At 40.6% G+C, this 15,848-nt stretch overlaps 1 protein-coding gene across 2 annotated transcripts; it reads right to left on the reverse strand.

The window, feature by feature from the left end:
• Positions 1-870: 870 nt before the first annotated feature.
• kcnip3b (Kv channel interacting protein 3b, calsenilin) lies at positions 871-12,730 on the reverse strand. 2 transcript variants are annotated; one of them, XM_034541691.1, is made up of 7 exons: positions 12,625-12,730; positions 5,150-5,274; positions 4,978-5,047; positions 4,022-4,200; positions 3,673-3,777; positions 3,153-3,215; positions 871-918 (listed from the first exon to the last, which is right to left on the reverse strand). In XM_034541691.1, exons 1-7 carry the CDS (start codon positions 12,728-12,730, stop codon positions 871-873), a joined length of 696 nt encoding a protein of 231 aa, XP_034397582.1. The 2 variants fall into 2 exon arrangements, with proteins under 2 accessions (XP_034397582.1, XP_034397581.1); XM_034541690.1 differs by lacking the exon at positions 12,625-12,730 and adding an exon at positions 7,852-7,963.
• Between the last annotated feature and the right edge of the window lie 3,118 nt (positions 12,731-15,848).

Consider the following 15,848-nt stretch of genomic DNA (forward strand, 5'->3'; position numbering starts at 1 on the left):
CACAGGAACACATCTTTCTTTTCTTTTTTACAGTTTTCTTCACAGTACCGTACTTTTCCAATCCGACCAGCGAAACATAATCTTCCGAAATACAAAAAAAGAAAAAAAGGGGAGAAACATTTGAATAATCTGTGAAGAACTGCTACTAAACATGGTGTTAAACAGAGACTTCTAAAACAAATATTCACTTCTGGTTCCATTCCATCACCCAGTGCAGCACAGAAGAGACCAATACAAGGTAGAATGTATAACTATTAACTATACATATATACATACACACCAGCGGTGTATCAAAGTGCAGGTATCTACAGTGCCTTTACTTCGGGCGCATATAATACATAATTATAAAACTGTAGTGCAAGCTAATTCCACATCACATATTTGATGACAAACATGCTTTAAGTTCATTTCTCTTGTTTTTTTCTTTTTTTCTTATATTCTCTCAGTTCACTTTATCCGGTGCTCTAAAAACGGTGTGTGTGTGTGTGTGTTTGTGTGTGTGTAAGAGGGAGAGAAAGAGACTTGGTGTGCTCAGGTCAGAGGATTATTGTAAGCTTCTTCATTTCTTGTTGGTTGTTGTTGGTTCTTCTTGTGGGACGATACAAACACAAGACACTCCTCTTTTTCTTCTTTTGAGGACACACAAAAAAAACACACTCGGACGGATGGGGATTTTTCTTTTGCCTAGGAAGCTCTTCCCTTGTTCTGTCTCTATAGCGGTCCATTTTACTCCAGAAGCAGTCACAAGATACAGCTAAAGGAGCGCAGCGTGAAATAATAAACAAATATGGTTCCTGTGTCTTTACAGCACCTACATTATGTGGGTGAGGTGGGTGAGCTGTGCTTGTGAGTTGTGAAAGTCGGACTTCCTTATATCACATTTTCAAACAGCTGCATGGAGTTCATGATGTTCTCGTCCTGGAAAAACAAGAAGAAAACCATTCGTCACTATAAATCTGAAGTCAACAAAACTTCAGGTTTTTATTATTATAGACATTATACTTACAACAATGAATTAAATATTTGTCCCTTTTCTTAGTTTTCCAAAAAACCTTTTCGGCCTGCTGGTAGTTTGTAGTGTATTGTTAGTGTTTTTGTATAATCCTGTATGACAGTAAAATTGTAATATATATATATATTTCATCTGCCTGTTTACTTACTGAAGCACGTTTTTTATTAAGTGTAGACTCTTTTGGATTGAAGAGAACAGAGAGGAGTAGAAACATACTTTGTGTCCTTATGTGCTTTCCTGAGCACTATCAACATATTTGTATTTTTGTGAATTATATGGCACATTATTTCATATTATTGAAAAATGTACTGGTTTTACTCGTCAATTCCTCTAAAAGAGAAGCAAAATTCTTCTTCTTTTTTCATTCTTTTGGTTCTTATGTTAGAACAGCTGCAGAGTTTTATCACATTTATGGCCCAATATTTGAGTTTGGGGTCAATTAAAGACACGGATAGTTCCTCTCACACACAAAGACAAATATTTTCTTCCCTGGCAATTTTGCCAACACGTGTCGAGACTTATTCCCATGCTTACCCACTAAATCGGGAGGGAAAGCTAACAACAGTTAACATTTTGCAGCTTTTGGAGCTGTAAAAACGTGTTTTTGGTATTCAGCTGCAGTGTGGGAGAAGTGGACTTTTGACTGAACAAACAAGCAGTCGTGATGAACTGTCGATTGACTAATCTGAGCTCAAAGAAGCAAATAAAAGCTACAGCATGTGTCTCGAAACAACATTTATATTTGATACTGTGATTTTATCTTTGGTGATGTGGTGCACCGCAAGTTTTTTAGAAATAAATATTTATATAATATTTTATAAAGAATTAAGAAAATCCTAATGGGCACACAGTAAAGGGAAATAACGCATGTAACTGTTAAATTCTGGCTTAAATTAAGGGTAAATATTTGAGTATTTATTGGGGTAACTTCTCCTTTCACAATAAAAAAACAAACACAGATGGAGAAAGTCAAACACTGAACTGACCTCAGTGTTGAAGATGAAGTTTGAGTTGACATGAGTTTTTAATTTATGATGGGATATATTTCAACATGAAAGTACACATCATTTATAGCTTGAGATGTTTTTTTCAGTTTGAATGGTTCAAAAGGAAGATTAATGAAAAAAATGACGAGCAGCTGATAACAAGGGGTAGAAATATCAGATCTTTATTACTCTGACAATAATATGAGCCCATGAGCTTGTCTAGAATTACTGCACAAAAGTCAAGCGTTAAGAAAGGGAAATTAGGTTTCAGCCGGTTTGAAAATCACTATCCCGATAGTATTGGTGTTATGCATAGAACCATCCACCCAGAACCCACTTTGAGAGATTCTACAGAGAACCCTTCTATGGTGTATTGATCACACCCAGAACCCACTCTGGAGGTTCTATCCAGAACGTTTTCCCCTTCTGAGGGTGATAACAAGATCTCACCCAGGGGGTTCTGCCGAGAACCCTTTGATACTCCAAGGATTTAATTTAGAACCCACCCAGGGGTTCTTACTGAGAAGTCTTTTACATTCCAAAGGTTTCATATAGAACCCACCTGGGGATTTCAAAGAGAAGCTTTTAATATTCTAAGGATTTCCTCTAGAACCCACCCAGTGTTCCTTGTGATAGTCTTAAACGGCCGGGGGCTGATGTGGCGCACCGCAAACCACAAATTCACAGTTCACAATCAGTTTTTGAAGGCGGTGGCGGCTCAAATGAGTGCATTTCTTTTTAACGCCCATGCTATCAATAATTCACCTTCTTCCAGAAAGGGTTCTATGGTTGAAAGGGGTGCTCAATAGAACCTGTAGTTACAAAGAACCCTTGAAAAGGAGTGCTCTTCAGAAGCAAATGTTTCTGGGTAGAACCTCAGCCCTTCATGCTTTACCATATATATGCAGATGTGGATAATCTCAGCAATAATACATCATGTAATACAAAAACAGAAAGAGACGCAATCAGGACATGAGTTGGTTTGTTTTCTTTGTCCCCTTTCATGTTCTGAATGACAATAACATCTCCTGATCCTGATCCTGTAGTACAGTATTTGTGTTGATGAGTAACTTTCATTTAGTTTTTAATGTCTGTCTGTCTGTCTGTCTGTCTGTCTGTGTGTGTGTGTGTGTGAGACAGGGTGAAAGAGTCACCTTCTGACAGGTCTCGATGAACTCTTCAATGGTCACCACACCGTCTCGGTTTTTATCCATTTTCTGTTGGAAAATACAGGAGAAACAAAACAAGAGAGGAAGGAAACATTAGAGACGACAACTTACAAAACTAAAAATAGTCACTATGCAGAATGGCCTACTCATCATATTATATTGGATTATAAAATTAGTGATTAGTGATGAACTAATGTGTACGTCGCTTTAATGTTGCAGCTGGTAAAGGTTAACCTTCTCTATATACTGCAGGGTAGCTTCATCCATAATAATACATCATAATGTATATGTTGGTTTATATTTTGTATTTATCATATCAATCTTTAAAAGTAACTTTTAACTAAATTTGTCAAATAAATGCAGTGGAGTTGAAAGTATCATAAAATGGAAACACTCCGTACAAGTAACTCAAAACTGCATTTAAGTACAGCACTTGAGTAAATGTACTTAATTACAATCCACCACGGCGTGCTTGTGTGTTTTTGGATTTGTGTGCATTCAGAACCTGGAAGAACTTGTCCACGTGTTCAGAGGGCGCTTCATCTCGCACACAGGGGTAGGTGTACCTCCCCATCATGTCGTAGATCGACTTCATAATCGCCAGCATCTCCTGAAGAGAGAAGAGGACGGAAGCAAAGCCGAAGAGTCACATATCTATTTACTGCGCTCCTAGCTCCACTACACCCGAACGAAAGACAAGCTGAAACGCTTGATCTCTCATGGATCACGCAGCAAAATCAGAACGAGATCAAATGATGGCGGTGGTGGTGCTTGAGTTCCACTGCATGGACATACAGACGGAGTGTAATGATAAGATGCATCACATGCCAGGCGATGTCAAAAAGGTCACACACCTCTTTGGTGATGTAGCCGTCCTTATTGATGTCGTACAGGTTAAAGGCCCAGTTGAGCTTCTCGGTGACCGAACCTCTGAGCAACACCGACAGGCCGATGACAAAGTCCTCAAAGCGGATCGAGCCGTTTCTATCGATGTCGAATGCGTTGAACAGGAAGTGAGCGTACGTGGTTGCATCTGTGCACAAGAGGAGTCGAGGTGGTAGATTTAGTGCGCTGTAGCTGACATTGGTCCTACGAGCTGCTTTGAAATACAGACCTTCATGAACCATGGGTGTAAAGTAAAATTACTCAAGTATTGTACTCAGGTAAAGTACCTCAAGATAGTACCTGAGTATTTCAGAGGGAAATATAGCACTGCATTTATTTGACAGCTGTAGTTACTTGTTACTTATTGTTAAGAATGTTAATACAAACATATGATCACCCTGATGACGATGCATTTGTTTCATCATTTCAGTCTTTACTCAAAAAGAAAATCCACCAGTGCAGTGAATATATTCCAGCTTGCATTTCTCGTAATTCTTATGCAGCAACATGCTTCATATTTACAGTAAAAATACAATCAATTTTAGACAACGTAGTTAAAATTAGCTGCACATTAACCACCTATTGCTTACATAATAATGCATTAACCCTAACATTAAAACATAGTAAAATCTTCATACATCCCAATTTAAAAAAACTGAAAGCACTTGTGCACAGAGTATTTGTACATCGATGTATTGTTATCTTTTACTTAATTAGCTAAGTATCGGTATACTTCTTCCATGACTGGCGTGATCATTTTGGCTTATTTTGGATGCATCAAATCAAACATGTTGTATGGTAAATCTCACAGGAAAACTATGAAATAAAATTGGGGACATGGACAAATTAAAGATAATATTACAGAAAATCATTGCAGTCACTAACAAGGAAGGACAAGAGAGGAGAGATTGTTTTAATGTCTAACCTCCTTGGGGAAAGAACTGAGAATAGATGGTCTTGAATGTCTCCTCATCCACCATCCCACTGGGACACTCCTGCTCAAGAGAAGAAGGGAGAAAAAAAGAAAGAAACACAGAGTATAATTCAAGTCTATATAAAGCAAAGCAACGGCGGTAAAGCTATGAAGCTGGACGTACATTCTTAAAGCCTCGATAGAGGGACTGGAGCTCCTTCCTGGTGAACTTGGTCTGAGCCTGCAGCTGGTCCAGGCCCTCCGGCTGGTGACGCACCGTCGACAGCTCCAAGTCACTGTCGCTGCTGTCTGTGGGAGGGAGACGGGCAGGACAGGGGATGGGGAGACAGACAGGAAGAGATGCAGATACACAAAGAGGAAAAAGAGGGAGGTTGGGGCAGACATTTAGAGTGTGGATGCAGGTCGACATTTGGGGAACAGGGTTGAGTGGCGGTGGGGGTCACACATTTAACAGGGAGGGATTTGTTGTAGAGCAGGTGGGAAAAAGCGTGCAAGTTTAAGAGAGAGATTTAGCAACAAACTGTAGAGGAGCAAAATGCAGGCAAAAAAAGAAGAGGAGGTACTTTCTTTGTAGCGGAAATGTCACCAAACTAATATAGTTTTACTTTATTCAGTTAATTTTTTATTCTTAAATGCCACTGCAGAAAATCTGAATTTAAGAAGTTCAATCAAAGAGTGACTCACATTATTGGTTACCAGTTTACACACACTAAGAGAAAGCACACAACTGTAAAAAGTAAAACATTTAAAATAAAAAAAGAAGAGTTTTCTCAAAGTGGGTACTATACACACCATCTTTAGACAAAGAGAGCAGAGGAGGAGGAGGAGGAGAACGAAGGACGAAGGAGGGGGTGTTGACACCGAAGATGGAGTGAAAGAGAGTGAATGGAGAACAAGAGAGCGATGAAAGGAAGAGGGAGAAAGGAAACAAAAACAAAGTCAGATTGGACACTGAGAGGTTTTCATTCAGTAAAAAACTTTTATCAGTTATATTCTGATAAAAACATCCAGCAGAGCAGAGAGATATGATATTTCTGTGAAACGTAAACCAAAACCGCGCAGAGGGATTTGAAACGCTTGTGTAATATTGCATTGTCCATTGAAAAGAATAAGACAGAGACAGCAGGAGACGACCTCTGACCTGCTCCAGCAGAGGAACACTCCACATGATAATATGTGTCAAACAAAACATGTTGCTTTACGCCAGACAAATAATAATTTGATCTCAATTGCAATAGTCCTGATGTGAAGACATAACAGCACTTTACCTTGAAGCATTACAATTTATTATTTACCTTGAAAACAGCAGTTTGGCATAAACATCTCATCTCAAATCGAGGTTGAACTTTCAACCATATCTGGGAAAAAAAAACTGTGGAGCTTGTGTTTAAAACTTTCTTTGTTAAAATATTTACTTTAAGTGAGATTATTTGTGTGTGGTGTAAAGTGATCATTAATATTTGTTGCCTGTTTTTCTTTATCTCAGCTGGACTTTCCCATAAGAGTCAACCTTTAATAGAGTGCTGATATTTCGGGGTTGGCCTACAAAGATACGTAATCCCTGCGGCACTCGACACCACCGATTCATAATGCTGCGTTCATGTAGCATCTGAGTTGTCATAATCATGGCTTTTACAACATGTAAATAGCATCTGTGTTAGCTTCCAAGTTGGAACGACTGGGAAACTCAGATTTTTCCCGAAAGCTCCGATATATCAGACTTAATTAAACAAACATGAACATCTCACATCCACCGAAGACCACAGTTTACTGTAAATAAACCGTCATTTAAAGGATAAAGGAGAAACTAGCAAACCACTAAGATGGAAATCTTTACCATTTCCATCAGCCATCCCATAGTTAGGGATGGCTAGTGTTAGCTAGTAAAGGCTAACGTGTTGGTTGCTATCTGCAGCACTATTCAATGAAGAACAAATAGGTATGTAAACAGGAAGTCACTGTAGCATCACAAGCTAGCATTAGTTTAAAAAAATTACAGTTTTATATGTGCTAAAGATAGGCAGCACCTCTAAAATAAAATAAAATACACATGTATTTATGTCTACATGTGTTTTTTCCAGTTAACATTACTAGTATACAGTTAAGAATGAGAGGGAAAAATGGGACTATGCAAACCAAACTGAGGTTATAGCTGATCATTAATTGAACAGCTTTGTTTTAAGTTTCAGTTTCAGATATGTCAGTCGTACTCCATATTATCTCTTTTAATATTCACTCTAAACGGCTCACTAATTAGCACGCTAATGTTAGCTTTGGCAGCTAGCTACACAACAGTTGCTACACTCGGCAGTTACTGGACGTCAAGTTAGTCAGGAGTAAATGTCCACTTGGTAAACTAGGCTGAGTTTGAGGCTACGAACAGCCGGCCACCAAATGTGAATTCATGCCCAGTTGAAAATATTCCCAGCAAAAATGTACTCTTTACTCCTGTTTGACTGGCATTTACTACGAAACTACAGCGCTCAGCTTATTTGGGAAAGTATACTGACAAAAAATACAACTATATATTTGTGTCAATTTTTTGTCATTGGGGCCGAAGATCAACAGACGCAGAGGGGAAAGACAATGAGTGGGAGGTGTATCCTTTCATGGCCTGTGCTGACAATAACAAACTGCCTATATATGCCTTAATGTTAAAGTCAAGACTGTTTTTTCCACAACAGCCTTCGAAAGGATAAACCAAAAATGTTCTTTATTATGTACACTTTCCAGACTTACATAAAAACAGCATTCACAGATATCTACAAGCAGATAACAAGTCAAGCCCCCCCCCCTCACACACACACACACACACACACACCTCCTCCTCCTCCTCTTTATTGCCCCTCACCCAGGTTGTCTCACCGGTCTCAGTGATGTCGATCAGGCCCAGCAGGTGCATCAGTTTGAGGAACATGATCACCAGGCAGACGATGCCAACAGTCTGGAGTCCCTCCGTCTCCCACCTCACACTCATCTTCCCCTCTTCTTCTGTCTTCCCCTCCACGGTCCTTCTCTTTCCTTGCCTCTTTTACATACTTGGATTTGAACAAAACACCTTTTCTCTTTCAATCCATCTGTCTCTTTGGGTCTAACTCTGTCCGCTCTTCTTCTCTTTACCCTCCCGTCTCTGAAACAGTGTCACTCACTCATCACTCCTTTTCTGTCACAAGTTACTCTATTTAGCTCCCCCCCTTCTGTCTTTTTAATTGACTGGCGTTTTCTTCCCTCACCCCTGCTCTCTCCTGCTCTCATGGATCTTTCCATGTTCTCCACAACTGAGCGTCTGATGGTGCAACTTCTCTTTTAAGGTCAGGTGAATCAGATTATTGCTGTAAAAAATATCGAGAGACAGAGAGAGAGAGAGAGAGAGAGAGAGAGAGAGAGAAAAGAAGAAAAGAATCCCTCCCAAAAATCTGGACGACATTGTTAATCCATGGGAAATCCAATCAGAGAGGAAGCTCAGAAACTCCCACGTCACACATGAAGTTGTTTTGGCACAAGCAGTCAGTTGGTTTGGGATTCCTCCCGTGAATATCATTCCTCTAGCTGGTGACAAAAGTCTTGTCAAATAGAAGAAAAAAAAGACTTCCAAAATCCACCACTTACTGAACGACTGATGCTTCCTACATCTCACATCTTTTCACAGCAACTCTATACCCTTTTCCATCAAAAATAACAAAACAAAAGGCAGCAAGGCACTGAATATTGAAGCTTTACATGGACAAAACTCACGAACGATTGCAATATTATTTTTCTACATGTGACACACGTGAGCCAGTTTGCCTTTAAGGAGCCAGGGAAGGTGGTGAGAAAAGGTCAACAGGTGTCCTGGATCCCATTTTCCCAGTCAGCTCAGTGATCCACTTTCTAATTGTTCCCCGTGACTCTCCTGGGGTCCCTAACACAGATTGTGATACTGTGTCACACGCTCACACTCCTGTAATAACTGCTCCCTCTAGTGGAGAACAATGAAACAACATGAGACTGTGCAGCCACAGGACTTCAGGACAGGTGACTAGAAAAAGGATTGTTTCTCTCTCTATTCACAATTGAGGTATTCTGTTCCCAGCATATGAGGTCCAATGGGACAAATAATGTGCCTCTTATTTAATGTGTCAAGGGTTCAAATCTCAGTCTGTAAAAAAAGACAAGATAGAGACATCAACTTCATCACGTCGTTTCTTTTATAGAGACATGCTTTTTAGGAGAATATTCACCTGAGTTTTACCTGCAGATTTCCTTTCAGGATGCAAACAGCCCCAACAAACTCCACCAATGAGGTTGGGTGGACTGTGTGTGGCCCGAGAGGCAAAACCCAGGGTAAAAAAAAGGTCTTAAAATACCCTGCTCCTTCAGCACATTGCTGAGTGAGGATTATAATCCTTGATGCATTAATGTGTGCACCACTTGAATGTTACTTTTTGTAAAAGTGGGAGTTTATTTGAATAATTATATATATTAATACATCAGAATTTCATTTACTGACTTGTATTTTGTATTATTAATTGGAATCTGCAAGCGTAGTACAGTAGCGTAACATAGAAATACTCAAATATAATACAAGTACATCCAACGTACAGTTCTTGAGTAAATGTACTTAGTTACATTCCAACACTGGATGAATTATGTATTTCCGACAAACATGGGAATGAGCAAACAAGTCACAAATAACCTCCTTAATTTTTTCTTTTTTAATGGTATATCGATCTTACTCATCCTGCATCATCCTGAGTCAAATGTGGCGTACAAATACCAGATGATGCTATTGGAGAACCTCAGAATACATCTCCACGTTTAAATACAAGGCTACTACCTCTGGCATCAGATGTCTTCCCAAAATAGTACCAAGCTGGACTCAGCCCAAAATGGACATCCGAGCAGAGAGGACGGGACTGAAACCACAATCAAAGGGGCCGAGGGGTTTGTAAATAGGTGCATTTTCAAAATCAAGATCTTTTCTCGAGTGCTGATGATATAAATAATGCAACAAATAAGCTACCAGCACTGATTGGATTGCTGATTGATAAAGGACATCTAATGCCCTGCTGATGGTAAATGTGGAAAAACTAGGTACGCAGTATTAAAGATCCCCTCCAGACGTGATTTATTACGTACTAAAATACTCTGCCCGAACAATTAATTGTATTTTGAGTGGCGGGGGACTGAAAAGAGTTTCCTTTTATGGGATAGTATAAAGTACTTTTAAGGCCTTTAATTCACTTTTTTGACACTATTTATGTTTTTAATTTTTATGTTATGATGAACTAACATTATACCACTATTTCTGTTTCAAAGGGGATATAATGGTGCTCCAGATCAAAGATCTCAATAAGAGTCCAATTTCGTCTATTAAACTGTTGAAATAGTGAAATGTTCACAGTATTAAAAAAAACAGCTCAATACATATTTTTGGTTTGTCTTAACTCCCTACATTGTAGTACAAGTATTGTACAAGTATTACAAGTTGTTTTTCTCTTTCGGTGAGTACGGAAATGTATTCTTAATCCCTGTAAACAGACACATTTTAAAATGCTTTAAATCTTAAAGTCCAAAACCTGTATCGACTAAGTCAGTTGATTGCTAATTTTAAAAATTATTTTTCTAGCAACTGTGAGACATTGATTGTTTCTCTTTGTATTGCGTTGTAAAATGAATGTATATTTGTTTTGAAAAATACATTTTGATGGGCTTTCATCACTTTCTTTTATTGGACTAAATATTTTATTTGCATCATTAAACCTCTCAGGCTAGAAGAAATGACTTCTGAGGACATGAACTCACTCAGTGCCATCTACAGGTCATTTGGTAAATATCTAACAAGCCAGAAACGTCACAAAGGCGGGTCAGCAAAGAGCTGAACTTCTGGATCCTGGAACGTATACGACGGCCTCATGAGTTACGTCTCAGACGTTTTTCTCCATGAAGACAGGTGAACATTTGGAGAGAAACAACAATTATGTAAAATATCTGCTGCCAAACGAGTTACAATGTTGAGAGAATGACGCTGCAGTTGGGAAAATGAGTCTCACAGGGATGTGATGAAGTAATGAATTGGCTGGAATCAGGTTCGAAGACGCATGAGAACTTGGGAGGCCGCTGAGGGATGGCCAGTGTCCTTCAGGGTCCTGGGGGAGTACTCCAGGCTCCATATTTAGGCGGCCTCAGAGAAAGCCTGTTCGATACTGCATGGATAATTGATGTGCAGTAATGCTAAACCGGGGTGTAGGCCCCGCCACAGTGGGGGGAGGAGGAGGAGGAAGAGGAAGAGGAAGAGGAGGAGGAGGAGGAGGAGGAGGAATGGGTGGTGGAGATTAAAGATTGCCGTGATTGAGATGAGTGATAAATTATGAAGAGGACATTACTGGTGTTTTTTGTTGAACTTATTACTTATGATGCCGAGCCATATGAGAAGCACTAATGTGCCGAATGGAGCCTTCCTGTAATCGTCTTGGCTCCCTGACTGCAGGGCACTCTGACTGGCTGGCAATCCGCCCAAAACTCAAATCAAATGGGAACTGCATCGCTCAGAGAGCAGCTTCTCATGTCTCTTTCTCCGTCCCAAATGTACACCGGACAAAAACACAATAAATAAATAACATTGACCCATTAACCCACTCTGATGCCGCACATAGTTTGGCTGATGGTCCATTGCTTTTTAAATATACCCCAAGAAATGCATAGAAAAATAGTAACACATGCCCATGTAGCTATAACAAAATGGTGATGTTATGTTTTTAATCACATAATAGAGAGCTGAGAGGGAATGACGGGACGGAGCAGGAGGAGAGATGACGTGTAACGACATTGAGATTACATGATCAGCTTCATTCTTTTCACATGTATTTTTGCAGGGATCATGTGAAAGGCACATTTTCAAATGTTGTCCCTTTGGCCTGATGTTAAAATAGCCACTTATTGTGTGTGTATTTTATGACTCGCTTTTGTCTTTTAGTGTGAAACACTTTGTGGCACATGACAGTAGAATATAAATAGAATTTACTTTATTTTGAATACAGGAGGAGTTGTGAAATAAAATGTACTTGGTCATAGTGGTGGAGTATTCCCACCCCGTAGCTAAGTAAAACAATCAAAACAACAATACAGAGATATTACGTAGGTAAAAGAATTAGTAGAGCAGAATGGATCCTGTCAGATTGTTAGATTTATCAATTATATATTTTATTGGTCTATTATTATAACTGATGCATAAACGTGTAGGCAAGATATTTAGGGGTTTTAATAACCTGCTGAGTAGTTCAATTTAAAGTCACCAAAATATATTCATATATTCATTATGTATTATACACCAGCTAAACTTAAAGAAAAGGTGACTCGTAGATGATAATAATAGTAGTGGGAGGAAGTAGAAGAGGGAACACTTTATCTTTTGGTTCATCACCAAATTTGGAAATAAAGCAACAATGTGTTGTTTGTTTTGTTTACCAAAATATTCCTATAAAGACTCTATCAGACTTTTCATTATATGAAATGCTTCTTCATTGACTTACTTATTAATATGTAACACTTCCTTGTTACTGCATATAACTACATTATAGTTTGTTATAAACATTCATTCAATGTTTATTGCGTACAGAGTAAATACAGCCGGTAGTGGGGGCTCAGGGGGGCCCTTACCTTCAAATGAGGACATGGGCTCCAGGATGCCGAACTGCTTGAGAACTGCCATGAAAAGGATGATGACCACGGCGATGGCAAACAGCTCCATGCCCTGGATCCCCATGACTCCGGGACACGGGGAGACCACTCAGGGCCAAGCCTGCACGAGAAGGCCTGGCCCCGGGGAGAGGCGAGAGGGGCGGGGGGCGGAGGGTTGTGGGAGCCTGAGGCCGGCACAAGTAACGCTGGGCCGGGCTAGCCGACCAACAGCAAGTGTTTTCAACAGAGGTGAGCCAAGAAGTGACAGGAATCAGCTCTGGTTGGTGGGTGACTGCATGGGTTTGTTTCCAGGCCCGGGAGGCAGCATGAGAATCAGGCCGGGGGGCTGGACGAAGGCTGCTCTAATGTCAACACTGATGCTGAAGTGGAAAATATGTGGTCGCCGACATATATGGAAAACCTCCCTCTCTAGACCCATGAGGGAAAATGGGGGTTGTGTCACGAGCCATTTATTATGGTGCATTAAAGGAGACGTTTGGAGTCACTTTCCAGACTTTCCTCCTGCACGCGCCGCCAGGAGCTCAGACTGGCTAGTTGCTGCTCATCCCCTTAATCCAAACAGCTATCCTGAGTGCTCACGTCATAGTTTACGCTCATGAATCACATCTTCCTTTTAGATGAAAATGACTTTTGGGAAAAGCAGAGACTTTGGCGTCCATTGACACAATTTTATACAGAAAAGTGTTCTCATTTTCCATGCCATAAAAAGGCAACACGGCATTAGCAATTATGAATAAATCACCCCAATTATCCCATTTATCAGACCTGTGAGTCAAGATACAAACATGAGACTTCCATGCAAAGGGAAAAGTGGGTAGAATGACGCTGCACTGCCCAAAAAAAAGAAAAAAAAGAAAAGGCATTTACTTATGCAGCCAAAACCACTTCCTCTGTCAGTAATCCTTTGGTCCACCAAACACTTTTCAGCAGAGACCTCATTTAACTGGACATAGTTCAATGTCGGTGCGGCATTGCTGTCCCGTCTGATTCAGTCCACTTCACCGTTTGACCAAATCCAGCTCCAGATATGGAAGAGTATGGCCCAGGAGAGAAGGCACAAGCAGCGTCCAGCGAGGGGAGTCCTGACGAACTGAGAGTGTGGAATGAAACCTCCTTCCCCGGTGTCTACCTCCTCCGGACATACTTTTCCATCACTCCTCTCTCTCTGCACCCTTTCCTGAACTTATCTGTTGCTGCCTCTAGTTGCAACTTTCCTCCTTCGCCTCAATTAGTCAGCGCTCACTGGGGTTTAAAACTGAAGTGCCCTGTCCACCCAGAGCCCTCCTCCCATCCTGTCCTTCGTGTGGTCTCTCCTTACTCCACCGCACTCCTCCTTTTTCCTCAGTCTGTCCATCTGATTCGCCTGTGTGCCCTAGAGTGAGCCTCCTCCTCCTCCTCCTCCCCTTGCTCCCTCCATCCTCTCTGTCATTCCATAACTTTGGCCAACCGCAGACTTTCTCTCCTCTGCTCGACTCCCTCTTTCCTGCTCCAAAGTGTCCCTCCTTTTTTTACCACATCAACCTCTTCAGGGGCGGCTCAGTAACGTTTGAATGGCACGGGACAAATTTGTAAAATGAGTCAAAATCTGTTAAGACTCGCTGGTTCTGATCAACAAGTAACTGGGATGAAATGAATGACAAACAAACACACTTTAAATATTATAAAATGAAATAATATAAATTCCTAGCTGCTTTTTGTAACTCCAAATAGCCTACATTATGAGACATCCTGGACACAGACGTCTAAACGCCACAACCACCAGCACAGCAAGTCTCCTAGTCAGCAAGAGACAGTTTTGTGTCTCTTGGTGGTTGTTTAATGTATCTTTGTGGTTATTTTGCATCTCTTGGTGGTTGTTTAATGTATCTTTGTGGTTATTTTGCATCTCTTGGTGGTTGTTTAATGTATCTTTGTGGTTGTTTTATGTCTCTTAGTGGTTGTTTTAAGTATCTTTGTGGTTGTTTTGCATCTCTTGGTGGTTGGTTTATGTATCTTTGTGGTTGTTTTGTGTCTCTTGGTGGTTGTTTTATGTATCTTTGTGGTTGTTTTGCGTCTCTTGGTGGTTGTTTTATTTATTTTTGTGGTTGTTTTGCATATCTTTGTGGTTGTTTTGTTTTGCTTGGTGGGTGTTTTGCATCTCTTGGTAGTCGTTTTCCATCTCTCTGTGGTCGTTTTCCATCTCTCTGTGGTCGTTTTCCATCTCATTTTGGTAGTTTTGTGTCTCTTAGTGGTTGCTTTGCGTCTCTTTGTAGTAGTTGTGTGTCTCTTCCTGGTTGTTTTGCATCTCTTTGTGGTTGTTTTGTGTCGCTTAGTGGTCGTTTTTTCATCTCCTTGTGGTTGTTTTACGTAATTTGGTGGTTGTTTTGCCTCTTTTTGTGGTTGCTTTGCATACCATGGTGGTCATTTTGCATCTCTTTGTAGATGTTTTTTGTCTCTTGGTGATTCCTTTGCGTTTCTTTGTCGTCGTTTCGAGCCTCGTTGTGGAACGTTGTAAAACATTGCATCTCTTAGTTCTTTACCTCTTTTTTGTCATTTTGCATCTACCTTTAGTTAGTTTGTTCTCGTTTTGCATCTTGTCTTGTTTCTGTTTCTTTGTGGTTGTTTTGCGTCTCTATGTTGTCCTTTGATTGACTTTCCACCAAGAAATGGTTGCAGTCGCTTCATACAGATATTCTGATCCGTGGCCTGATTTGCACTCAGTATTTCCTCTGTGTAACTATAAAGTGTGGGCGGGGCTTCAAGGCTCTGCGAACTGAGTTGAGCATGCATGTCGTCCACAAAGGGTCTTTATAAGCGGTGGCTCAATGCCTGCACTTCACTGTTGCTGCTGGATGCTGGAGATGCTCAGACTACAATGCCAACAAGTGATGAGAGGTTCCCAAGAACACCGCAAGCCACGATACCGGTGGCCACACAATCAGGCATGTGCTCCAAACGGCTCGGCCACAAATGGGCACTGCAGACCCCACAGCTGAAACTGCTCCTCGACTCGCTTTTCTTGCTAATGCATCACGATTAGATGTGGAATGGAGGTGTGTGTGTGTGTGTGTTAATGCATTGACTTGGTTGGAGATAGGAGACACAGATGGGAGGCCAGAGTGAGAGAGATCAATATATCTGTGGTGAGGCGGTGGTGGTGGAGCTTCCCCTCTTTTCTTCCTCACGTCACCGGAAACATATAA

This window comes from Cyclopterus lumpus, chromosome 9, assembly GCF_009769545.1.
Source record: "Cyclopterus lumpus isolate fCycLum1 chromosome 9, fCycLum1.pri, whole genome shotgun sequence".
Classification (NCBI taxonomy): Eukaryota; Metazoa; Chordata; class Actinopteri; order Perciformes; family Cyclopteridae; genus Cyclopterus; species Cyclopterus lumpus.

Excerpts from the sequence above, each read along its gene's own strand:
- kcnip3b (XM_034541690.1), bottom strand. The coding sequence starts at position 7,963 with ATGAGTGTGAGGTGGGAGACGGAGGGACTCCAGACTGTTGGCATCGTC. Across the intron at positions 3,778-4,021 it reads ACGGCTACATCACCAAAGAG|GAGATGCTGGCGATTATGAA; the intron begins GTGTGTGACCTT and ends TTCTCTCTTCAG. Across the intron at positions 3,216-3,672 it reads ACGTGGACAAGTTCTTCCAG|AAAATGGATAAAAACCGAGA; the intron begins GTTCTGAATGCA and ends ATTTTCCAACAG.